This window comes from Balaenoptera musculus, chromosome 4, assembly GCF_009873245.2.
Source record: "Balaenoptera musculus isolate JJ_BM4_2016_0621 chromosome 4, mBalMus1.pri.v3, whole genome shotgun sequence".
NCBI classification, from domain to species: domain Eukaryota; kingdom Metazoa; phylum Chordata; class Mammalia; order Artiodactyla; family Balaenopteridae; genus Balaenoptera; species Balaenoptera musculus.
The window spans coordinates 11141015-11166943 of NC_045788.1; the positions used below are offsets into that span (position 1 = coordinate 11141015).

The 25929-nt window shown below is 38.4% G+C and overlaps 2 protein-coding genes across 5 annotated transcripts in view; one reads left to right on the plus strand and one right to left on the minus strand.

Moving 5' to 3' along the window:
• The window catches only part of SH3BP5 (SH3 domain binding protein 5), a 74465-nt gene extending 71724 nt beyond the window's left edge, over positions 1–2741 (plus strand). For 2 of the 3 annotated variants that reach the window (XM_036850369.1, XM_036850371.1), the window contains 2 exons: positions 1310–1570; positions 1971–2741. In XM_036850369.1, the coding sequence (XP_036706264.1) occupies positions 1310–1570; positions 1971–2182 (473 nt within the window). In that variant the 3' untranslated portion in view covers positions 2183–2741. The remainder of the gene's footprint in view (positions 1–1309; positions 1571–1970) is intronic. The other variant, XM_036850370.1, reaches the window with a different exon arrangement.
• Positions 2742–3042: 301 nt separating this feature from the next.
• The window catches only part of CAPN7 (calpain 7), a 38286-nt gene continuing 15399 nt past the window's right edge, over positions 3043–25929 (minus strand). Inside the window, exons 7-21 of one of the 2 annotated variants that reach the window (XM_036850367.1) lie at positions 25562–25688; positions 24675–24760; positions 23325–23418; positions 21337–21483; positions 20017–20123; positions 18769–18889; positions 14893–15037; positions 14665–14764; positions 14248–14383; positions 13581–13656; positions 9897–10042; positions 9057–9119; positions 8341–8471; positions 5527–5619; positions 3043–5433 (exon numbers count right to left, since the gene is read on the minus strand). In XM_036850367.1, coding sequence (XP_036706262.1) covers positions 5289–5433; positions 5527–5619; positions 8341–8471; positions 9057–9119; positions 9897–10042; positions 13581–13656; positions 14248–14383; positions 14665–14764; positions 14893–15037; positions 18769–18889; positions 20017–20123; positions 21337–21483; positions 23325–23418; positions 24675–24760; positions 25562–25688 — 1717 coding nt within the window. In that variant the 3' untranslated portion in view covers positions 3043–5288. The remainder of the gene's footprint in view (positions 5434–5526; positions 5620–8340; positions 8472–9056; positions 9120–9896; positions 10043–13580; positions 13657–14247; positions 14384–14664; positions 14765–14892; positions 15038–18768; positions 18890–20016; positions 20124–21336; positions 21484–23324; positions 23419–24674; positions 24761–25561; positions 25689–25929) is intronic. The other variant, XM_036850368.1, reaches the window with a different exon arrangement.

A 25929-nucleotide genomic window follows, 5' to 3' on the forward strand; every position in this document is an offset into this window, starting at 1 on the left:
TTCCCCTGTAAAGCGGGAGGCACGTGATGGTCCCTGTCGTCCACTACGGAGAGCAGTAGTCAGGATTAAATGAAGGAGCACCGGCCCCCAGTGGTCACCGCACATGCGTCTGTCCTTGGGGACCTGTTTTCCAAGGACCACCCCTGGGAAATGGATACAGAGGGTTGTGGTGGCTCCCTCTAGGTCAGTCCAGAAAGCCACCCCAGCACTGTCTCTGCGCACATCCTTCTTTGCCTTTTCTGTGGAATGATGGCTGTTGGCCCTTCCCCACACTCCTCCCTTGGGTGTTCCTTAATTCAGCCAATAAACATTCAAGTGCCAGGCCCCAGGTAAAAGAAAAGGAAACTAATTTGAGCAACAGTGATGTGAGTAGTTTAGTATACATCATCTCACAAACCCTGTGTGGAGAGGAACGTAAAAGCTCAGAGAGGTTAAGTACCTTGACCAAGGCCACACAGCAAGTAGTGGAGATGGGATTTGAACTCAGAGCTGAGCCCGCCTTCTGTGCTCAGCATTACAGTACTTCTCGTGGATGATCATCTGTGGGATGCTACAGGCTGTTTTTAAAGCAGAGGGAGGAGGAAAGGGGAGTGGGATCACGTGCGGGCTGAGGGGGAAATAGTTCAAAGCTGAGGCGGCTTTCAAACCGTGAGAATGACGTGTCTCTGGGCCTTGGTCATAATGGTCCACAAAATAAACGAGGCACAAGCTACAGAGCACTGTAAGGGAATTGTGTTCTTCTGTGGCCAGTAGTGATCTAGCTGGGCTCCGAGCACGTCTTTTATGAGATCACAAGTTACTCAGAAGGTGGTCCCAGCAGACACTCCACGCAGGGCCGTCTCGTCCAGCAGCTTCTGCTGCCCATCCCGTGGAAGGAGGCAGCCCTGAAGCCTGGCTGGCTTGGTTCAGGGTGCGTTGCTCAGGCCAGCCCTCTTCCTGTGTACAGGGGGATCTGTTTCGGGGGCTGGGGTGGATAAAACCCCTGATCTGCGGCTGAATTCAGCTTCCACCTTCAGGCAGTGTCTGGTGACGGTGACCTCGAGGGCAGGGGCTGGAAAGTGATGGTTGGGACACTGACTATCCGTGGGGTCCAGCGGCTTCCCTGCAAGGTGCTCTGGAGTCTGGTCACGCGAGCTCAGGACGGCCACGTCACTGCTCTCCAGCGCCCTGATCCTGGGATCAGGTGGCTGGACCCTGCAGCTGCCAAGCCCTGTCTAGCTCCTGCCTGCAGCGGACGCGTCTGGAGACGTGTAAGGAACTGGGTGGCCGTCTGTCAGGCCTGGGTGATGGCTGTTCTCTCTCCTCCTAGTGGCCTCCGAGGCCTTCGAAGATGACAACTGCAGCACCTTTGTGTCTGAAGATGATTCGGAGACCCAGTCCGTGTCCAGCTTCAGCTCGGGACCCACGAGCCCGTCGGAGATGCCCGAGCAGTTCGCCGCGGCCGTGAGGCCCGGCAGCCTGGACCTGCCCAGCCCCATGTCCCTGTCGGAATTCGGGATGATGTTCCCGGTGCTGGGCCCCCGCAGTGAGTGCAGCGGGGCCTCCTCCCCTGAGTGCGAGGTGGAGCGAGGTGAGTTGAGCCCCCTGCCCGGGGGTGCCCGCCTGGAGGCCGCGCTCAGGGCCTCGGTGCACATGCTGTGGTGTGGCGGCCTGAGATGGCTCCCAGCTCCACTCCCAACCTGCTTCCTTCTGTATCTCCCATCACAACAGTCCTCTTGACAAGCACCTGCTAGAGAGGCTTCTGTTTCCCAGCTGTTACATGAGTGTGACAGATTTCATCTGCAAAGATGAGGGACATATACGGTTTCCCACGCAACGAAAGCAGTAGGCAGTCCTGTGATGGAAGCCCTTGTGTGATGCGCACAGTGGGGCCACACTGGGAGTCTGGAGGTTGAGCCGGCTGACGGGCTGGGGCCCAGGGGACCCTTGGAATTGTCGGTACTCACCCCATGATCTTTACGTTTCTACAGGAGACAGGGCAGAAGGGGCAGAGAATAAAGCAAGTGACAAAGCCAGCAACCTTCGGGGTCTCGGCAGCAGCAGCGGTGACAGTGGCGAGAGCCCGAGCAGCACGTCCCCCGAGGGCCAGGCCTTGGAGGACAGGATGCGGCAGCTGTCCCTGCAGGGCTCGAAGGGCAGGGACAGGGTCATCGCGGACATAGACGTGGTGCAGATCGGCTGATCGAGCCGCGGCTCTGGCCCAAGCGCATATCAGTATTTAGACATGAAACCGTATGGAGAACAATTGTGCCAATAATCATTTAATATATGCCAAATCCCAAGCATTGCCTCTAAACTGCACTAATGACGTTTCAGTGAGCTTGAGAGCTGAAGATGTTTCTTCTGGGTAAGAGCTCTCAGGCTGGTGTTTTTCAGCACAGAGTCGTTGCAGGTGGGCTGTGACCAGGCCCACGGCCTTTGTGGAACGTCCCCTGTCAGTGCTGTGGACGCAGTAACCGGTTCCCAGGAAAAACCCCCAAGCCGGGAAAGGGGCCGGGGAGCTGAGCCCCAGCGGGTTCAACGGCTGGCTCAATTGGGAAAATTGCCTTGTTCTCTCCTTTATATCCCAGGGGATCTAAAGGAAAACAAGTACACAAGACAAAACTCAAATATTCAGAACGACACCTTTTCGACCCAATGAAGGCTTAAAAAAAAAAAAATCCAAGGACACAATTCATTTTCATCTCTGGTTTTCAGAGGGGGCTTTTAAAAAAGTGAATTTGCTGGGACACCCATTAAAATCATCTTCTGTAAAAGGTCACTGAGAGCTGCACTTTTGGGGGTGGGAAAGGTGAATGCCGGTGTGGGGATGGGGGGGGGACGAGGGCAGCAGGGGCCTGTCGCAGAAGGGGGTTCGTGGCTGTGGAAGAAAAGGTTCTACAGCGTAAGCCTCATCCTACCGGCCCAGGGGACTTATTCTAAGAAGTGCATGGGGAATGGTTGCCAGTGTTGTTCTAGATTGACAAGGTGTTAATTTCTCTGTAGGCTGTAACTTTAAAAATAAAAAATTATTTAAGGGTTATGCTGCACTAGTATTTCTTAGAGGAAATTGTTCTTTACAGCTAGGAAAGGGAGGAGGCACATGTTGGCAAAGGCTGTTAAATAGAAGCAATGGTGTCTGTTATGCTAATAGTGTAAGTGTTCTATTACTGCTTTTCTTGTTTTCATGGTTACACATATTTAGAGCACTGTATTTTATTTGTCCTTTTTTGTTAAGAAAACTTAGCATTTCTAAAAGGAAAAAAAGCAACCCCATTCAAGTTGCCCATTAAGTCTGTCAAGCTTATATATTTGTCATTTGTAAATCCCTTCATACTATCCTGTTTTCTCCTTTTTTAATGACCGATACAGTATCCTAATTACAAGGTTATTTTGTACTTGTCTTAATACCTTGAGTGTAATAAAAATGGCTTACGAAAATGACTTTCTGTGACTTCAAATAAGAAATCCTGATGTTGCCTAAATCTTCCAGACAATCCTCTTGCCATAAGGAAGAGCATGGAATGCAGTGGTCATCTGTTCTTATTTTCAGTTAAGGTCCTGGATCCTAACAAACAATTTAAGCCCTGATTACCAGGTTTGAATTAGAATTCCACTTCTGCTGCTACTAAAGCTGAGCAGTACGGAGATGCAGTGGCAGGAAAATAAATAAAGATGAGGTGCTTATGCTGCAGGCCTGGTTCTCCTGTCTGTGGCGCGTGGGCATCTCCTAGGTCTCAGCCCCAGAGGTTGATTAGTGATTCAGGTATACTTGGGCACTGGACTTTGAAAAGCTCCCCAGTTGTTTCTATTCTCTTTCTATATTGGCCCAACCAAAATTAATCTTTACTTGTACATCGTGAGCTCTATTTAGAGCTCTGTTACAGAATTCAACATTACAATATAGTAAATTGTTTATACAGGTCTCCTCCATTGGATTTTGAGGGCACGGATTAGGTCTTAGTTTGCATCCCGTATAAGATCTTTAACACAAAAAAGCTTCAGATCATGTTTATAATAAATATACCTCTTATGCTTTAGATTTTTCTTTAAAAAGTCATTGAAAAGTAATCCACCTAAAATATGCTACAAGTAAAAGCACTATTTATCAAAGTGAAATCTCACTATCACTAGTACAATCTACCACTGAATGTAAAAGAACAGACTTTTTTTGTAGAAGTGTGAATTTTCATGCAAGTAATGAGTTCTGTTTTATATGGAACATACCACATGAAGTCCTCTAATAATTTCTCTAGGTTAAACTATGCAGTTTCCATAAGTATAAACATTTTATTTCAATTAAAGATAATAGAAATACAAAAGAAGTTTTAATAATCAGAGATGATGAAAAATTCCACTGTGTTAATTTTTAGATCTTTAAAATCTTGAGCATCATTCTACTCTGATGAATTTTTATGTAAACAACTGGGAATTTTTTCAAATGCAACCCAATTACCATATATTAAATCCTCAATTGTATTTTCTTTAGAGTGATGATGTTACCATAAGAACACTGAACTACAGAGCAATATAAAAAAGACTATACAAACTAAATTGTAATGTCTTCAATGTCCCAGACTACTACTTTCGTCAACCTGATAAACCTACACTGATGAATATACCTCAGTTCTCTTTACATGAGTCAATGGGAGACAGGTATCTAACTTCAACAACCTTCATTCTTAAGCATGAGCATCTTCATGCTAAGTTAATTAGTATTAAAACTTTATCCTTTCATAACCTATAGGCAACAGTAAACATTTAAAGCCATAAATAATGCAGAATTAAAATCTCATGGTTAACGTGATTCATTTGGTAATTAGGTGCCCAGGATGTACAGGAGAGTCACGACACAAGCAGGTCTACCTTACAACATGCTCTGCCAAGAAGACAACATAATGTAAATACTTCAGAATATTATCCCAGCCTACTGTTCCACTCAGTGAGTCTACACCCCTCATTTTCCTCGTCTGGTCTCAGTTCCCTCTTAGCAAGGGCACTGATCTCAGTACTTGACTGAGCCTAATCTTTAAGCATCTACACTTCTTTGTACAATGCGGCCCCTAAATGCAAGCCCACTCCGTATATACACAAAACCATGTGAATGGTACTCCTAAGTGACATAGGGTAATTCTGACTACATACAGTTCTCACCACACACCCTGACTTCAGCACCAGATTCCACAGGAACGTTTTTAGAGATTAATTCTGTTCTGATGATTGTGTTCAGTGTCCTGGAGATCTGTGTCCTCATTTGAAGAGTTGATGTTTGGTGAGTATAAGATCCAGCTATTGCTGAGGTTTCTCTGTCACTGCAGTTGTGTTGTCTTGATGGGGATAATACTATTAAAGTCCAAGAAAAACGGTCCTTCTTGTTTAGGCAAAAAAGTACTGGGAATGATATTGTAGATCCCAGCAGGTATGTTTTCTAGTTCCAGGTAGCAAAACCCACACCTATATTCAGGGAAAATGAGAACAAGGTTTTCAGGTGATGATGCCACAGAAAGTAAAGTGTAAATTAGATAGCAATCAAAATGCCAACATTACCTGTAGTCACCACTAGATTTTCTCTGAAAGCCATGGGGACCAGGGTCTCCCACCACAGAAACTGTTACAACTTCAAAACCGACACTATATTGCCTAGCAGTAAAAAACAAATTTTTGCTGTTATTAAGTCATCTCAAACACATACCCAAAATAACTATACCTAAAGTGCAGATGGACTATTAAATCAAGTACATGCTTCTAAAAGCTTCAGTAGGAGGAAACAGCACTCTGAGACACATGCATACTATTTTGACTCTTAATTACAGAAAACACCATTTATATTTTTAAATTGATGCCATAAAGGTTAATATTTTATTAAACTTACTTTAGAAGAGACTATTTTTACCACAGGCTCTCAGAGAATAATGTTAAATTTAAATGATAAAATAGTGTATTAGGCAGAAAAAGTAGAACAGGAGAGGACCCTGAAATAAGATCTAAATTTACAGAAATAATTAGCGTATGGTACACATGGCATTCCAAATCAGTAGGGAAAGGATTATTTATGTAGGTGGTGATAAGGTGACAAAAGCTTAGAAAAAAAATTGTTAAATTGTATTTCACACCAAATGTAAAATACAATCCATATGGACTAAAAAAAAATAATGTAAAAAATAAAACCATAAAAGAACTAGAAGAAAATATGGTGAAAATTTATTTGATATTAGGGTGAGAGTTCCTGCCCACAGCAAAATAAACCAAAAGAAACAGATCTGATTATAAAGAAACATTTTTTTCTATGTGAGAAAAAAATTAATCTGGGAAAAATACCTGCAAATATGTGAAGGAGTTAATACCTTTACATACGTACCCTTATTCACGCTTACAATTAAGAAAAACGTGACAAGTCCAACAGAAAAATGGTCAAAAGACATGAATAAATATATGAATAAAGGAAAAAACATATCGTCAATAAACATTTTTCCATATTCAAGCTACATGGTAATGAAATACAAAAGGGCAATTAGGTACCTTATTTCACTTATCAAACTGGTAAAGCCTTTTAAAATGACTGTGGAAAAATAGCTTAGTCTTATCTAAAGGATTATTAGTTTCTTTCGAAATAGTCTGTAATTACAGGAAGGCAAAATTAAGCCTAGTTTTATTTAGAAGCTAGTACTATTTTTATTTGTATTCTCTGTATTTTTTAAACCTTTTTAAATTGTGAAATATAACACAGTGCACATAAAACAAATACACAGCTTAACAAATAATTCATAAAGTGAACAAACACCTGGGTTACCCCCACCTCAGTCGACAAAACCCTCTCAGCACCGCAGAAGTCCCTGTGTGCTCCCTTCTCATCACCGCCTCTGTCCCCCAGAGCTAACTCGTCTGGTGATCACTTTCCTGCTTTGTCTATAGTCTGACTACCTAAGTGTGCATCCTTCAACAATAGTTGTTTTACCTGTTCTTGACTTCATACAAGTGGCAGTCAAGAACAGGTAAACAGTCACATATTCTGTTATGTGGCTTCTGTCACTCAGCCTTGTTCCCAAGACTTACCCATGTTGTGGGGAGCTGTAATTTATTTTCATTGTTATGGAGGACTCTATTACTGTATGACTGTTTTATAATCTTAAATGCCACTGATGAACACTGGCTTTTCTAATTTTTGGCTCTTACACAATTTATTGGCCATTTGGATTATTTCTCTTATGACATGCCTATTCAAGTTTTTGTTTATTTTTGTTTTTATTTTTTAAAAACTGCAGACTTGGGACTTCCCTGGTGGTCCAGTGGTAAAGAATCCGCCTTACAATGCAGGGGACACGGGTTTGATCCCTGGTCAGGGAACTAAGATCCCACATGCCGCAGGGCAACTAAGGCCACATGCCACAACTACTGAGCTCGTGCGTCTCAACTAGAGAGCCTGCGTGCTGCAAACTACAGAGCCCACGCGCCCTGGAGCCTGCGCGCCACAACTAGAGAAGAGAAAACCTGCACGCCACAGCTAGAGAAGCCCATGCGCCGCAACGAAAGATCCCACATGCCTCAACGAAGACCCCGTGTGCCGCAACTAAGACCCGACGCAGCCAAAATAAACCAAAAATGCAGACTTTTTCTTACTAATGTAGGATATTTACAAATCTTTTTATGTGCTCTTTGTGTCTTAAGTCTTTCCTTATCCTGAGGTTCTTATCTCCTGTATTAGTAATCCACCTGGAATTGATTTTTAGATTGGATGTGAGACAGGGGTCTAATCACCTTTTTGGTATGTGGATATTAATTATTCCAGCACCATTATTGAATGGTGCCCTTTCCTCACTCCTCTTTTTTTTTTTTTTTTTTTTTTTTTTTAATAGATTGAGAAACTGATTGGAAATTGAATGCAAACTAAGACCACTTGACTGTTACTGAAATGAATAGCCCAGTTTGCTTTTTTTTTTTTTAAAGAAATTCACATTCTTTTATTTATTTATTTATAACTGTGTTGAGTCTTCGTTTCTGTGTGAGGGCTTTCTCTAGTTGCGGCAAGTGGGGACCACTCTTCATCGCGGTGCGCGGGCCTCTCACCATCGCGGCCTCTCTTGTTGCGGAGCACAGGCTCCAGACGCGCAGGCTCAGTAATTGTGGCTCACGGGCCCAGTTGCTCCGTGGCATGTGGGATCTTCCCAGACCAGGGCTCGAACCCATGTCCCCTGCATTGGCAGGCAGATTCTCAACCACTGCGCCACCAGGGAAGCCCTCCTCACTCCTCTTTAATAATAAATTAAGTGTCCATACATATATATATTTCAAAACCCTATTCTGTTCCACTAAACTCATTTTTAATATAACATTATTAATTTAAGAAAGTTACTTATCACAAACCTTGGTCCTCTTAGCTCGATCAGTAGTGGCCCAGTCTTCTCTATATGGAATTGGTAAATGGGGTTATTTTTGTGTGTCTCTTGGAAATTTCCACATCCTCCGGCACTCTGCCCACTCCACTTTCCATTAATCTAATAAAACAAAGCTTTTTTATTAACAAAACTTCACATTCTATAATTCTACTTTAAAGACAAAATTCCTTTGGGCCTTAAAAAAAAAGAAAAAAGAAAAAAAAAAAGCAACTCTCCACCGTGGCTGCATCCTCTCTCTCCAGGCTTTATTGCCACCGGCAGCCAGCATCCCTCTCCAAGTCAGCCCGGCCACTTTGCTACTCTCAGCCCTGTCTCCAGCTCTCAGCCTTCAAGTCTGCCCTGCCAAGAATTCTCCCTAAAATCCTCTTCCACACGTCCAGCCCGCCCTGCAGAGTCAACCACAAATTCTGCTTAAGGCCTTCCCTTCTGACCAAGGTTTGCATCAGTCTTCTTTCTCTGAATTAATTTTTTCCCACAGAATCACTTAACGGTGCTCACTGAAGAGCTTGTATTCCAACCCAGACTGGACACTACTCACATTTCCCTTGTAGTCCTGTCAAGTCCCAGAATGTTTTTACTTTGTAAGAAATTGTTAAACATGAAAAAAAATGAGAAAAGGAGAAAAAGGAAAGGGACTTCTAAGATTTCAATGAGATTATGACCCAGAGAAAAAAATTCTCTTACCTGTTTTGATACAGTATATGGTGAAGGAATCTTTGAAAAAGTAAAGCTGCATGCTGAGTATACCTAGAGTAAAAAAAAAAAAAAAATTATTATAGTGATAAAATTTATGCTTATAAAAACACTAAAGTGATGAAAGAATGTTTTGGAAGACTAAGAAATTAGTTGGCGTGTATAATAGTCCTGATTCTGTAGGCAGCCTGGCGTCAGGGCAGGAATAAACAACTGCGGGTTGGGCAGCTAAGGCTCTGTCTGCTGCTCACTGTATGACTCAGGACACACCACAGTCTCCCTAGGCCTTGGCTTCTGCACGTGAAGAATGAAGGGGTGAATGCCGCTCCCAAAGTCCCTTTCGTCACTAAAAATCTATTCAAATTGAGCTTCTTGACTGATCTACGACAGATTTTGATCTATGCAGAACAAAATTACAATGACCTTCCCAGCTACCTGAGAGCCATGTTTATAGGCAATCGATTTCCTTTCACTAAGTTCAAGGTCTTCTTTTTTAATTCAATAAAAGTATTATGTAGACTAAAGGAGCTTTTATTGCTCTGTGAATTTATTAGTCCAACATACCAAATTACCTCAGGACTAAACTACTACTCTAAAAACTAAAATGTTCATTCAAAATGTTATTCAAAATAAAAATTTTACCATTCAAAAGCATTATTTTCTGCATGAAGCATCATCATAATTTAATACTGAATTGTTATACAGATAAACACACACTCAACAATATATAGATCAATCTTTATAAATAAACCTTTTTTGTAGATAATCCCACTTACAGAGCAGAGATGTTACGTACCTTCTATTACTGTTCTGTCATGTTGGTTTACTTACCCGGACTGTGTAATGGATTGTGTTCTGTTTTTCATACTGAGAAACCACTAATGTAAAGGTATGGGTCCCAGGTGTGGTTAGCTTTATCTTAGTCAAATAATGAGGGCTGTTAATTCGAATCCCATCAATGTACGGAGGTGGATCAGCTGCAAATAAACAAGTAGGTTTACAGAAGACAGGACTTTATTTTCTTTAGTTTTTAATTTAAGTTGTATGGTTGATGTAGGAAAAATAATTAAGTGGATGGACAACCCCTTAATTAATTCATCTTTAAAATATAACGTACTAAAGAATTACAATTTCAATTTAAAACTTTACAATTAAGCAATTTAAAACTTTAAAATGAAATAGTTTCTAATAAATAAAAAGAGATCTTTTGGAATACATCCAATGAGGTATATGATAATCCCTGCTATTTGCACTATGTTTTATTTTTCTCTCCTGGTAGAGGATTTTAAAATCAAGATTAACTTTTTTCTTTTAAGGAAAATTTTTAAAAAGATACAAAGAAGTATATAAACATATATCTATTTCCCACCACTCAGAATTAAATTAACATATTTTTGTCACACTAGCTTCTTTATAAAACAAAGTTCCTTTCAACCACCACCCTTAATATTCCATTCCACTCTGATGGATTTGATGGGCATCCTTTCAGACTTTCTCTCTCACACACACACACACACGAGCATATATCTAAAAAAACAGACAGTATATGTCTTATCTTTCATTTTTCACTCAAGTTTTTGAGATCCATGTTGATCTACATAGATACAGTTTATTCCTTTTAAATCCATGTGAACAGTATTATATGCCATCATATGAATAGGATATATTTTATCTATACTCCCTCATCTAGTTATTCAGACAATGTGGAGATTTGGATTATTTCTAATATTTTGCTATCACACACAATGCTGCCTGTCATATTCTTTCACAGTCTCATGAATTAAGGCTGATACAATAAAATCATTTCATGCATGTCAATTAAGTCATTTAAGATCAATGCTATATCACTGAGGTTATTTAGGAACACTGAATATTTATAATGTAATTTGTAGAAAAAATTTTAGTATCTCAAACAGGTAATAAGTCTCTCAAGCTTAGAGGTGGTGCGATCTAGTGTGAAGGGGAAAAGAATGGGCACGTCTGTGGTCCTGAAAGGTGTGACCTACGTCTCAGTTTACTCTCCTGTCAGATGGAGAACAGTCTGATTTACCTCAGAGTATTGTGATGAAAATAAAACTATAAACCAGAAAGTATCCTGAAATGGCAAAGTCACTATGTGTAAGAGAGGAAGCATTGTTTTTTAAAAAATCCAAGTACAAAGAATAACAAGTTGTTGAAATTCAAAAGCCATGTAACATGTTAATGCTAGGAACATACTCACAAAATTTGTGCTTTTTTGGTTATATAATGACCAACATGAAAAATGGAAAATTTAGCTAGTTTAACTTGACATTTATCACTGGACCTACAGTGTGCCATGCACATCCCAGAAAACCTTGGGATACCCTCAATGCAGCATAATGGGGAAGAAGGCCATGTTTTCCTATGATCAAGCAAAACGACCTGGACAAAACCACTTTTGATCCCATCTCCCCCATCAGTGCCCATTTCTCTGCACAGCCTTCTTGAAAGAACGGTCAGTGATTGCTTCCTTACCTCAGGCCATCCTCAATCCACTCCACCTGGGCTTCCAGCCCACCTCTCGCCAACTCTTGTTCTTGTCAAGGCCAACGATGCTGCCAGGGCGCTAGGTCCAACAGTCTCTTCTCTAGCCTAATCTCACTGGACCTCAGAAATAGCAATGGGTGGAGCTGTCCACTCTTTCCCGCACGGAGTATTTTCTTCCTTTGGGTTATGTGAAACCTTACTCTGTCTCGTCAGGTACTCTGTTCAAATTCTTCTGTGGTAACTTGCCCTCTGCTCAACCGTAAGATGCCAGAGTCCAAGGGCCAGGTGCTGGGTGTTCATCTCTGAACCTACAACTCTCTCCGTAGGTGATTTATATACAGTCCTACCTTCAAACGCCTTCCTTATCCCCGACTCCTCCGTCTGTACCTGTGGCCCTACCCTTGTCCCAGAATTCTGCTCAAAACCCCAACTGCCTACTTGGCACCTTCACTTGGAGAGCTAACAGGGATCTCAAATTTAACAAAACCAATAATTAACTTTTGATTTTACTCCACAACAAATCTGCTCCCTCCCCTGCTCCCACCAACATTTACATCTCAGTCAATGTTACACCTTTCTATGGCTCAAGCCCAAAACACAGGGATCATCCTTGACTCCTCTTCGACCACACATTAACCCAAGTCCTGACAACCCTAACCAAACCCAAATCAAACCCTAACCAACCCAAACCAAAGTCCTGACAACCCTAACCAACCCAAACCAAATCTGTCCACTCCCCATCTCCACTTTAGCACCCTCAGTTCAAATCACCATCACTTCTCACATAAATAAAATCACCTAATTGGGTTCTCTGCTTCCATTTTTTGTCCCCTCCAATATATTCTACAAAGAATTTTCTTAAAAAAAAATCAGATAATGCCATTTTCCTGATTAAGACCCTCCAAAGATTTCCCATCACACTTAAAGCAAAATCCAAACCCTTTCCTGAGCTGACAGACCTCCTGTGATCTAAGCCTGCATACCTCTGACCATTTCTGTGATACCACACTTCCCAGGTCTCCTGGCCTTTCTTCTGTTCCCAGAAAACACCTATCTTTCCCTCATTTTAGGGTCCTTGCACTTGCTGTTCCCTCTGCTTATAATGTTTTTAACCTCTACTTCTAATGCTTTTACCTCTACTTCTTTGCATGACTGACTCCTGTTCGTGATTCAGAGTTCCTCTTATCCCTTCTCAAAGAGGCCTTCCATGGCCACCCAACCAAAGTAACCAATGTGACCCTATGCATTTCTTTACAAATATGTGTCACTATCAGGTCTTTTTTTTCTTATTGTTTGTCTCCCAAACTAGAACATAAACTAACAGCTCCTATCATGAAGTGATAAAAAAATTTTTTTTAATGTGAAAGCAAAATGGTCTCAACACAGTATGTTAATGCCTTAGGGAAAGATTTACTTTGCCTGGCAAGAAGGTTATCACAGAGAAAATAACATAAACTGGATCCTAACCACATTCATTACGCAGAATAGGGTAAAAGGAATATGTGGGCAGAGGGCAGGTAGAAGAGATTCTCGGCAGAAGAAACTGTGTGAAAAGAGGGGCAACAAGGGCAGGGTGTGTTCAGGAGAAGCCAGACCCACTGTGAAATGCTGGGGCATGAGATAAAGGGGGACAGTGAGGTGAAGGCCAGAATATAAAAAGCCTTAGACATCAAGCTGAAGAGCTCGGATTTTATCCAAGAGTCCATGGAAAACCACAGAATTTTTGATCAGGGAAAAAAGATAGGATTTAAATTTTAGAAACAAAGCTCTGACAGCAATGTGCAAGAGTGCAGAAATCCCAAATTCCTGAGGTCTCTAAATTAAAAATAAATCAAAACAAAACACACAAGTAGCATAAATACCTACCCAACTGTTTGAGTAGTTTCTATTAGTCTATCAGCATAATTATTAATTTCTGCATATTATCTACATAAAATTTGTCATTTTCAAATTAATCACACAAATAGAATTTTAATGTTTGTTTGAATGTCTGTTTACTAAACATACCTGGGTAATAAACTTTTTTCCCATCCGTCTTGTATACAACCATTGTGATAAACTCTCGATTATTTGCAAAATCATCCTAAAAGCACAAAGAGTCCGATATGGTTAGGAAAATGGGCTCAAAATGCTCCTGTGTGTGTGTGTTTGTGTATGGAGGTGGGGAGGGGAGGGGAAGGAGATTATTTCTAAGTTTAAGAGCATTTCTATTTAGTGTTATTAAAAAATGTCATTTTTCTGAATTAAATTGTCATTTCAATAGATGACCATATTGTATGAAGCAAGATACTAAAAAAACCACTCTAAAGCCATTAAAATTATGGTTACCCTTTATAAAATCAGGCCCAATGAATCAACATTTCCAAACCCTCTTTAGCATATTTTTATGTTAATATTCTTAAGATCTAAGCATATAGAATCAACACTAAAACCCTCTCTAGAAAGCATAAACTCCCTATTTTTCTTCATAGATGATTTTTGAATGAGATTTTAAGTGTATAATTATAAATGACCAATTTCCTTTGAGGAAAATATTCATTTATCTAAGTAAACACTATTTTCAAGCCACCTATATAAATGAAACAGGCTGGTGATCAAATTACATATCTTGCTCACAATGGTCTAATTATGTTTAAAAGAATTTCTGTATGGGATATAAGAAGGGTATCAGTACCTTGTCTGTTATGTGTCTACTAAGCAAAACCCAAACCGCAGCGCCCCCCTGTGGACACTGCACCTCCAACTTGTACTGGGGATTGTTGGCCAGGCTATAGGCATCTTTCACAGGTCCTTGCTTCGCATCCCAAGTGCTAAAGGACAAAATCAACAAAGAAAGTAGTAATTAAATTTCTCATAGAGCTAAACTGAAATACTATTTTTGTTTTGTGTTTCAAATACAATTAGGTTATCAGGTTTTCTTGTTTTTTAAATTTTTGGCGTAACCAAGAAGCATATACAGAGAATATTACACGATAGTCATCTGTGGGCATGACAAAAAGAGAGAGAATACTAGTCTTCCCAAATAATTTTATTTTAAATGGAAAAAGGGAGACTACTATAAAGCATATTCTGAAATGTGCAAAAAAGTTACCTGTGAATACATGTTGATTCTTTAAAAAGACCTGGATTCCAACTCAAATAAATCACATCATAATACTGGCAGAGATCATCCCATGAGATCCAAAATATTCCTGAAAATCAGACGTCTTTGTTAGTCTAAAAAAAAATCTTAATGACTTGTCAGTTAAGTACATTTCACACTGTTAAAGCATGTTATTTATTTAAAGATCAAATATTATTAAATTAAAAAGATATTTACCATTGTCTATTTTCTGAGCTGTTCGAGGATCAAAGTTTAAACACTTTTGCAACTCTGGGGTCCAGTTTTTTACATCGTTTTCACTATATCTTCCTTTCCAACGTAAATGACTCCAAGGATTTTTCAGTTGGATAAATCGCAGCCCCTATGTAAAAAACCAGGAGATAACGAAGTTGCAAAACAGTTTTACCATATTTTTATTAGTTATATCATTCTCCAAGCGAGGATGCAATTTGAATACTTATCCATTCTTTTCCCTACAAATACATTTGAAATTACTATTCTTTAATCAATACTTCCCCGAATCCCATATCTGATCAAAAACTATAAATGGCTACCTATCCCTAGAGCTATGCTGTCCATATGTAGCCACTAATCACACGTGATTAGTTATATTATAATTAAATCGGGACTTCCCCAGCAGTCCAGTGGTTAAGACTCCGAGTTCTCAATGCAGGGGGCACAAATTTGATCCCTGGCTGGGGAACTAAGATCCCTCATGCCTCATGGCGCAGCCAAAAAAAGAAAAAAAAAAAAAATTGGTATCATGTAATTCAGTTTACAAATCAGTTCCTTAGTCACAGTAGCCACATTTCAAAAGTTCAAGGACCAAGTGTACTAGTAGCTAAATGCATCGCACAGCACAGACACAGAACATTTTCATCATCACAGGAAGTTCTATTGGGCTGCCCTGCCTTAGAGCATCAGGTATTTCCTGTCCTTTCAGAGCCTACTCTACCCTGGTCTCAGTTTTCCAGTACCCATGCCCCACGTATTTGGCTCTAATCGAGCCCTTCCTCTCACAGTCCCACAAATGATCCTTATTCAGTTTCTCCTCTAAATGCCCTTGCTCATACTGCTCCTGTTTCTGGAAGGCGCTCTCTGATCCCTTTTAGATCGTCTTTAGCTTCGTTCTCCACTGTCTCTCAGTGAAGACTGAAGCAATGAAAAGAACATGAACTTTGGAGTCCTAATGAAATGGGACCAAATTCCAGCTCAATTATTTATCAGCTTTATGGGCCTTGGTTGGTCATTACTCTGAGTTGTTGTGAAGATTAAATGGAGTAACATATGCAAAGTTTCTAGCACTTAGCAACTTCCTTCTCATTTTAATTACTACCTCTCCTTTAAAGTTCATAGTGCTAACAATCTGTATTACGTTAGTTTACAACAAATAATATCCTATCTTATATCGTTTCCTACTTGTGCAAATGCAGGAGTCTTGTCTCCCCAGTGCGACTGTAAACTCCTTGAAATGGTAACACTATTATCCTTTTTCAGATGTCTCCACTTAGTTTATGGAACACAGTATGCGCTCAGTAAATACTGGGCATGTCTACAGAGTTGATTACATTAATTCAGAAAAACAAAAGAGCCTGTAAATCCAAAAGATTTGTCTTATTTCAAGGAGTCAACTTAGAAAATTTAGTTCTTTTTCTAATGACGTCACAAATCAAACTATTTGGAAGACATTTGAAAAAAAACCCCATTCCTTTGCTATTTCAAATGTGGCAAATCATGGCCTGGGGAAGCTGTGATTTCTGGACATAAGCCAGACTAATTACTCTCAGGCCATATTCCCTAGAATCTCATTAATACAGTTTCTGTTCTCAATCTCTTCTACACCATTTGTGCCTCACCCTGCCCCTGCCACCCATCAGCCAACAAACATTGAACTCTAACTCCATTCAAGGGCACTTTTGGTGGGAATGTAAATTGGGTCCAGCCATTATGAAAACAGTATGGAGATTCCTCAAAAAATTAAAAATAGAACTGTCATATGATCAAGTAATTTCACTTCTGGGTATTTGTCCACAGAAAACAAAAACACTAATCCAAAAAAGACATATCCACACCAATGTTCACTGCATCATCATATATAAGAGCCAAGATATGGAAACAACCTATGTGTCCACTGATGGATGAAGGGATAAAGAAATCTGGTATACGTATATACATTGAAATGTTAGCCATAAAAAAGAATGAATTCTTGCCATTTGCAACTACATGGATGGACCTAAAGGGTATTATGCTAAGTGCAATGTTAGAGAAAGATAAATACCATATGATTTCACTTACGTGTGGAATCTAAAAAACAAAACAAATGAACAAACATAACAAAACAGAAACAGACTCCTAGATACAGAGAAAAAACAGGTGGTTGCCAGAAGGCAATGGGCTGGGGGGGATGAGTAAAATAAGCGAGAGAGATTAAGAAGCAGAAACTTCCAGCTACAAAATAAATGAGTCATGGGGATGAAATGTTCAGCACTGGGAATACAGTCAATAATATTGTAATAACTTTGTATGGTGACAGATGGTGACTTATTGTGGTGATTATTTTATAACATGTAGAAATATCGCATCACTATGCTGTGCACCTGGATCTAATGCAGTATTGTACATCTATCATACCTCAATTTAAAATAAAAAATAAAATGTATAAAAAAATAAAAAACAAGCAGCCTTAATCATTACAGAATAACTGACACATGGGATTGATACTGTGTAAACAATGTTAACTGATTTTTAACAAGGCTATTATTTGAAATGTTTACTGAAACTTAACAACTTTTTAATGTTTTGTTTTCAAGTCAAACCACAGGTACCTATTTTTCTCTTAAATATGTTGTTTTTCTGGTTTCCCTTGAACAAACATAACAAACAGTCTTATTACTTGAAGTAAATGATACATCTTTACAGAAATTTTCCTCATATTCAAGCTTACTTTCATATTGACTGTTTCATTATCTAAATTTAAATCTCTTGCCAGACACATTCATTAACACCTATCTCAAAGGATGTTCTAACAATAAAATTGTTACTAAATAATAGCAACTGTTATTCCCAATGTTTTAATTGGTGTTTGTGGCAAATTACATTCCTGAAACAAACACAAACCTCTCAGCTTATTCAATTTCACATAAATTTTTGTATTTTTTGCTTTATGTAGTCAATTTTTATGCCACTTTAAAAGGAAGAGACAATTCTACACAGAATGTTTGGAGGCACCACAATGGGGGCTGATTTAGAAAGCTTTGAGACTATAAATCTTTAAATGTTGCAGCAGGTCCCAATTGCCTTTGTAATTCATACAGTTCCATGTGCCACATAAGAAAATCAGACTAATTAATACACAGTAGTACTCTGTTCTGGCTGATTAATCACTACTTCTTTCTATAAGTTTAAACAGAAGAAACTGGAATACACTGCTAGTTAAACTTTCCAGTAACTAGACAGCTTAGTTTCTATACCATCAGGGAAAAAGAGTCCTTCCTTAATAATTTTTGTATTTTCTAATCCATAGAACAGATCTATTTTTCAGTGAAAAATAACTAATTAATAACATGAGAAGTAATGAAGTCAACCGTGCCAACAGCCACACACAGAAAAAGGGTCTGAAAAAAGCCCCATAGCATGCAAGGGCTGTTAGGAAAACACCTGCAAACCCACTGGCATGTTTCCTATTCATAGGTATCCTCTTATTTTTCCGTCTGTGCATAGCTATTCACTGAATGTCTACTATGCTCTATAGCCTGACACTGCGATTGACCCCCAACGCCAACAGACAGCCCAGAACCTTGAGGGACATGTTTTCACTTCGACCCTGCTACTTTTATGGGAAAAAAAAGAGGCATACAATGTTCCTGTTCTGTCATCAATATCTGTGCTGCTACTGTCATTACATTTCCCATCTTTTTATTCATAATTTCCAACGGTAGAGGTCAAGTTGTTTAATGTAATAGGTGGAATGATTTTAAAACCTGGCCTAAACCTTGATTTGTCAGTATTTAAAAGGCTCATGTATCACTTGGAATCCTTGCAACGTCTTACTAGCACACAAGAAAAACAAGGGAAACAAATGCAAGGCAAAACCTTGAGCTCTCTGATGTCCAACACGGCGTACGCGTGTGTGGGGACCAGGCCCCACCGCTCGCCTTCAGCTTCAGTCATCACTCCAGTGGATGCGGTGATGAGGACGTCCCCTTTGTGAAACCTGGAATGGACCCGACAGACCAATAATCAAAGGAAAACACATCTGTACTCTCAGATCACACCATCTTTCCTTTAGCCTCATGGTTTACATGAAAATTTCCACAAAGTGGAAATCTTTTCCAAAATGGGCTATTTCCAACAGCCCTCAGAGAACTTTTAACAAGTACATTTCTATTTTACAGCAAATCAGAAAAACTATCACATTTCCTTCTTTTCCCTCCCAGTTTTAGACAACTTAATTCTCAGGTAGAAACCTATCAGTGAAGGCAAATAAATGCTAAATTTTCAAATGATTTACAAATAAAGGTGAAGATGTGAAATACCAAATGTATTTTTCCCAAAGCCACATCATTTATCAAATCAGTGAGCTTTCTGGTTTCAATACTGAATGTGTATTATTGTACAGACAGTTTTCCGGTTCTTCATGTGGATTATCCATTTAAGGCTTAAGCTATCTTCCTCTTTATGTTCTCACCCTTCTCTCTTCCCACTTTCCCTCAAATTGGTAAGTACTCAGGAAGTACAAAATTACATATTCTAGATTCAAATGTTTGGATGATCTACCATCTGGATTAACTGTAAGCATCAGTGAGGATGACTGAGGGCTGGCTGGAGCGAGGGCATAAAGTGAAGTCTATTTTAAAAACACGACTTCCCTAATAACTGAAAATGACAGCCTCTGCAATATCCACTCTAAATAAGACAGGAAGTTTTTATTTTTTTAACATTTTTAAATAAACTTATTCTTTATTTATTTATTTTTGGCTGTGTTGGGTCTTTGTTGCTGCATGCAGGGTTTTTCTAGTTGCGGTGAGCGGGGGCTACTCTTTGTTGCGGTGTGTGGGCTTCTCATTGCGGTGGCTTTTCTTTTGCGGAGCACGGGCTCTAGGCGCGCGGGCTTCAGTAGTTGTGGCTCGTGGGCTCTAGAGCGCAGGCTCAGTAGCTGTGGCGCATGGGCTTAGTTGCTCCGCGGCATGTGGGATCTTCCCGGACCAGGGATCGAACCCGTGTCCCCTGCATTAGCAGGCGGATTCTTAACCACTGCGCCACCAGGGAAGTCCCAACATGAAGTTTCTAAATAGCCTCTTTTAGTACAAAAGACAGAGACAGAGACAGAGAAATGTTTACCTTTGATAAAGCATTCGGAAAGAATTATCCTTACTGAAAGTCTGGCTGTCTGAATGCATGGCGATCCTTTCTGGTATCCATCCAGTCAGTGCATGAAGATCAATATTCTGCAACATAAACACAGTCAGGACTCTCAACGTGGTTTTCAAGCTCTTAAATAAATCCCCAGGGTAGTTATTAAATCTCTTTGATCTGATATGATGATTCTGATAGAAATAAATCAGAAGGTAGTAAGTTGTTCTCTACCAGTAATAAATCTCTTATTTAACTCAACTTCCTACCTGGATTTAAGCAGAAGCCTCTCTTCTTACAATCTCTGCTGCTTTTCCTGAATTCAAAGAATTGTTTTACTGATAAATATGATGAAAACTCAAAACGTTTAACAGAAAAAACTGCTTTGATGATGATGATGACAGTCACTCACCATTTGCTGAGTTTTTACAATATGACAGTCACCTTTCCTAACATTTTACATATATGCTCATTCCTTCTCTCTTTAAGCTGTCTGGGTAAATCAACAGGCAATGGATTAGAAAGCTAAACTAAAAATATGTGAAGGACAGAGCAACTGAACATGGAGGCTGGGAAGAAATTTTAACATCCTATTACCTTTAACTATGAACTATACATTCTTTGACTAGCATTATAAGAACCAGAAGGATGAAGGAGGCTGGGTACTAGGCAAGGATACTAACCAGGTATGAATAATGGGTGATCTGCATATATTACTTCATTTAATCTTTACAGTTCTTGAGAGGTGGGTATTATCCTATCACAGACAAGCAAAGAGGCTAAGAAAGGGTAAATACCTTTCTAAGGCAACAGGCTGATTAGTGTTATAATTCAAAGTCATGCTAGTCTGAATAATTTCTGGCATAAGGCCAGTGGTTTACAACTAAAGGACACTGGCACATACCTTGATTTTACAGGTTAAGTTGTGTTAAGGTTGGGAAAAACTAACTCCAAACTCCTTGAACCTGAATTTACAAATCAAAAAAAATATACAAGGATGACAATATGACATATCCCTTTGATCTGCAGAGGCTTCTCTGGAAAGGTACACTGTATTTAACTGGCCATATATCCCACCAGAACAGTAGACACATACACTCTAGGCTTTCCTGAACACCCAATCTATACAATGTGCAAATATAATCTTACAAAAGAAAATATGTACTCCCATGATAAGGTGATTGATCAACATTTTTCAGGGGCTGATAATGTTTTCATTTAAACCAAATATATCATCTATAATCTTTCGAACTTGAAATAATCATATCAGATAGCAAAAGTCTGTGCCTGGATCATCTTACTACTTACTGAATTGGATCCTGGGAAATCATATCCTCCCATGACTTTCATGTATGCTTTTTCTATGAGAGAAACCCATAATTCACTTTTGTTGTTAGAATAAGAACAGAGCAATTCTCCCTTATGATCCACAGGTAACTGGTCATCAATTATCACCTGGAGAAAGAGAACATTAATTTCCTTAGGTGGTACAAAATATCTTAAAATCCTTTCTATCAAAAAAACCTCCACACCTTTCATACTGATAAAATAAAAGGCATGCTATGCCTATTGTTAAGGTAATGATAGTTTCATATTTCTAGAATCTGATCAATTATAAAATGTTTTGTGATGTCTTTCTTCAGGTTGACAAGTTAATCTCCCTGTCAGGTATTAACTTTGAGCCAACTGGTTGGTTAAATGTTATGGATCTACCAGCAAAATTGTTAGAAATTCTAGAAATGTATACTATATCTAAAATAATTACAAAAGGGCTTCTCACTATTAAGCTAAATAACAATATTAACCTAAACCTGCAGAAAGATTCATGCTGTGTTTAGTTGTAAAATGTTATGGCTAAAAAATACATTTAAATAGTACAGAAATATAGAAGTAATCGCCACAAAGATACGGCTTCTAATTCACATTATAGAGTGATTTGGGAAACAAGAGGATAAGAATTTTTATGTAATATTAACAGAAGAAGTATGCAACTGCATTTTGAAAGATTCTTTAAACAAGAGGTTATCTAAAAATTATAGTTCAGAAAAACCACATCCTCAATAATTTTGTTTAGTTTTTAAGAAATCAGCTAGAGCAGTGGTTCTGAAAGGGTGTTCTCAGACAACAGTATCATCATCGCCTAGGAACCTGTCAGATATGCAAATTCTGGCCCCCTCCGCAGACCTACTGAATCAGACACTTTAGGGATGGGGTCCAGCAATCTTTTTTAACAAGCTCTCCAGGTGATCCTGTGCACAATACAGTTTGATTATCATTCAACTACAGAGCAACTTCTCAGCTTCTCACAAGGGAATCACTAGGGGATCTTGTTTAAATGCATGTTCTGATTCAGCAAGTCCAGGATGAGGCCTAAATTCTGCAATTCTAACAAATTCCCAGGTGATGCTAATGATGATCCCTGGACTTCCGTGAGTCGAAAGGAGCTAGAGAAACCTAACAACACAAGGCCCTTACAACATGGTTCGGAATCCTTAAAGAAGTTAAAGATGTGAAATTTATTATTTTATTTATTTATTTATTTATTAAATTTATTTTTGGCTGCGTTGGGTCTCCATTGTTGCGCGTGGGCTTTCTCTAGTTTCCGTGAGCGGGGGCTACTCTTGTTGCGGTGCACGGGCTTCTCATCGCCGTGGCTCCTCTTGTTGTGGAGCACGGGCTCTAGGCGTGCGGGTTTCAGTAGTTGTGGCTCATGGGCTTTAAAGCACAGGCTCAGTAGTTGTGGCACAGGGGCCCAGCTGCTCCACAGCATGTGGGATCTTCCCGGACCAGGGATCGAACCTGTGTCCCCTGCACTGGCAGGCGGATTCTTAACCGCTGCGCCACCAGGGAAGTCCCAAGATGTGCAATTAAAAACTATGTATATATTTCACAAAGGAAAACAATATTAAAGGTATCTTACATCTCAATTTATGACTGTACACTTAAATTGTTCTGACCTAACAGACTTAGTATGTCTGATATCCTTTTAATCAAAAAGAAAATTAACAACAGATTAAAATTCATTTTAAGCATTAGCAATCATTAGCTCAATGTCACTTCTGGGAACTTTCTATAAATTTTCCCAAACCCATTTTTTAAAAGACTTTATGCTTGTCATGATTTTTATTTTTAATTATTACTGATGATCTTACTGTAGAAATATGTATAATATCACAGAGTCAAAATCAACTAAACTGACTTGTAAAATGTTTATACAAATAACATTTCTTAATGATTCTACTCAAGAGCCAAAGGTGGGGAAGAGAGAAGGGGCCGATATGGGGAGAAACATTCACCTTTCTAGGGACACCATTGAGGTGAAGTTTTACCATGTACTTTCCACATGGGTTGTACTCCGGCTCACCATCCTTATTCTGAGGGTAAATTATGCTTTAATGAGGAAAAGAAATAGTGAAATACCAACATTAATATTCAATATAAACTACTATGCAGACTATTACATTTTATTTAAACATATGCTATTGTCTTAGAGATTTTATAAAAATAAACATAAGAATATTTGTCTATAATAGGCCTGTAATAGAAAAAGAATTGTACCCTAGTCAAAGTGCTTATTCAATATAAATAAATGAAGAAAATATCTTATTGCAATCATACAGCAGAGCATATATTTTACAATATTCTGAAAAATGCTCAGTTTTTAATTATATACTATAATAAATTTTCTATTAAGTGGATATATTTTAAGCCAGTTAAAATAATCTACTTTTGTCCCCAAGACATAAAGAGAAGACCATTTCAATTAACCACAACTAAGGAAATTATAACTCTGACAGAGATAAAGTTAGCAGAACTCCGATAAAGTACACAAAATTATCTAGTAAGAAACCTGTAGAAACTATCAGTATCAATTTTCTTTCACAAACTGCACATTATTTACTTACATGGTCTGTTTATCCAATGGCAAATGGCTTGAAACTAAGGTCTGTAACTAATTCATCTTTGTACTTTCAGGACTTAACAAAAACCACTCAGGAAGAGTTGTACAAAAAAATTATAATGCTTAATTTTTACAATGAATAATTTTAAGGTAATGAAACTTTTAAAAATTGAAAGAAAAAGTATTTCCCAGTACCATTTCAGTACATTCTAAAGCAGTTCTAGCCAACAAAAATGTTATTTTATATTTCATACATTATATTTTAAAGTCTTATTTTATCCCAATATATCAAAAACATTATGATTTCAATAAATAATAAATATAAAAATTTGAGATATTTTCCAAGAGACATTTTTTGGCGCTAAGTTTTCAAAATCTGATCCATTTTACACTTATAGCCTATCTGAATTCAGACTAGCCCATTTCAAGTATGTAATATCCACATATGGCTTATGGCTACTATACAGTACAGTGCAATTATAAATATGATTTTAATTTGACCAATTTCATTTATTTCAAAACATATTTATTTCGTTTATATTATTCTAACTATATGTGCATATGTTCTTAGACTGTCTTAGCAAATCTTTCCACACTCACAAACCATCTGCTTGACACACAAGGGCCCTAATATTCTAAGTGATATGCCCTCCTCACTTTCTGTGCAGATAAAGCCCAAGCTTTTAATTTCCAGTTAAGAGACAATCCTATGAAAAGGGCTAAAGGGACAAATATAAAATTTTACCTGGTAATCAACTTCTTATTAAATCGTCTTTCATAAGCTGCACTGATAGCCAGTGATGCCACAAACGAACAATCTGATACTATTGTCTGTTAATAAGAATTTATTAATACATTCATTTATTCATGCAATTTCAACATTACCACAATATTTAAGCATTGCATCTAGAGCCTAACTTTTTACACTAAATATCTTGACTGTTGCTTGAACAGGAAAATAATAAATAGAAATGCCATAGCGCCAACTAACACGTAGTTTGTTCCAACAAATCCTAGGAAAAACAAAGTATTTCAATTAAGTTAATTTAGAATAATTAAATATGGATGAAGCATTCCTACATGGATAAAAAGCATACTCAACTGAATCACACTCTTTTTAATGACAAAAAATTATGGGCATTTTTAAAAAGTTGGTTTACTATAATATGACCAATTAAAATGAATATGCACATCAAAAGATTTGAATCATAGTATTTCAGGACCATTATTTTTATACTCGTGTGGAAAACATCTGTGACTTCAATGCTCAAATGTCATTAATAAAGTTTACAATAAAGTCACAGAGTTGTTCTACCACTGAAGTGTTTTAAATAAGCCCAATACCTTTCTATCTTTCATATCTATTCTCTTATCAAAGGTGAAATTCAGATTCTCAACTTTCTCATCCACAAGCACATATCAATAAATAGGATGTATATAAAAATCTGTAATTGTTCAACAGTTATCATATCTCAGTATGTCTAAGTCAAAGTATGCAGGATGAATAATTTTTCCAATTATACTAACGCATCTAAATATATAATAAAAATCTAAGAAAAAAAGGCAAATGCATATTCAAATTACTTTAAAATGTTGGCTTTTTATATAAAATTATACAAAATAAAAGTTTACCTGCTTTATGCTGAAACTAGACACAGTATAAATCATTGTAGGATTGTTGGTGAGGTCTTCTGGTCGTACCCATTTAGAAAATGTAGCTTTTTGTTTAGGTGCTAATGGTAGCTTGCCACATCTATCACTGAGGTGATAACAAAAATTAAATAATAATAATAATGATAAAATTAATCTTAAAAGATGACTCAAAAGCAAAATTAAATTTCCTAGAGAATTTTTTTTGGTATAGTGATCACAGCTAAACTATATAATCCTAAAAAAACCCTCTGGTCAAATTTGGCTCTTTACACTTAACCTTGAATCCAATCTGATTATCCTCTTCAATTAAAAAAAATGTACATAGAAAACTGAAAACAGAAGAGCAA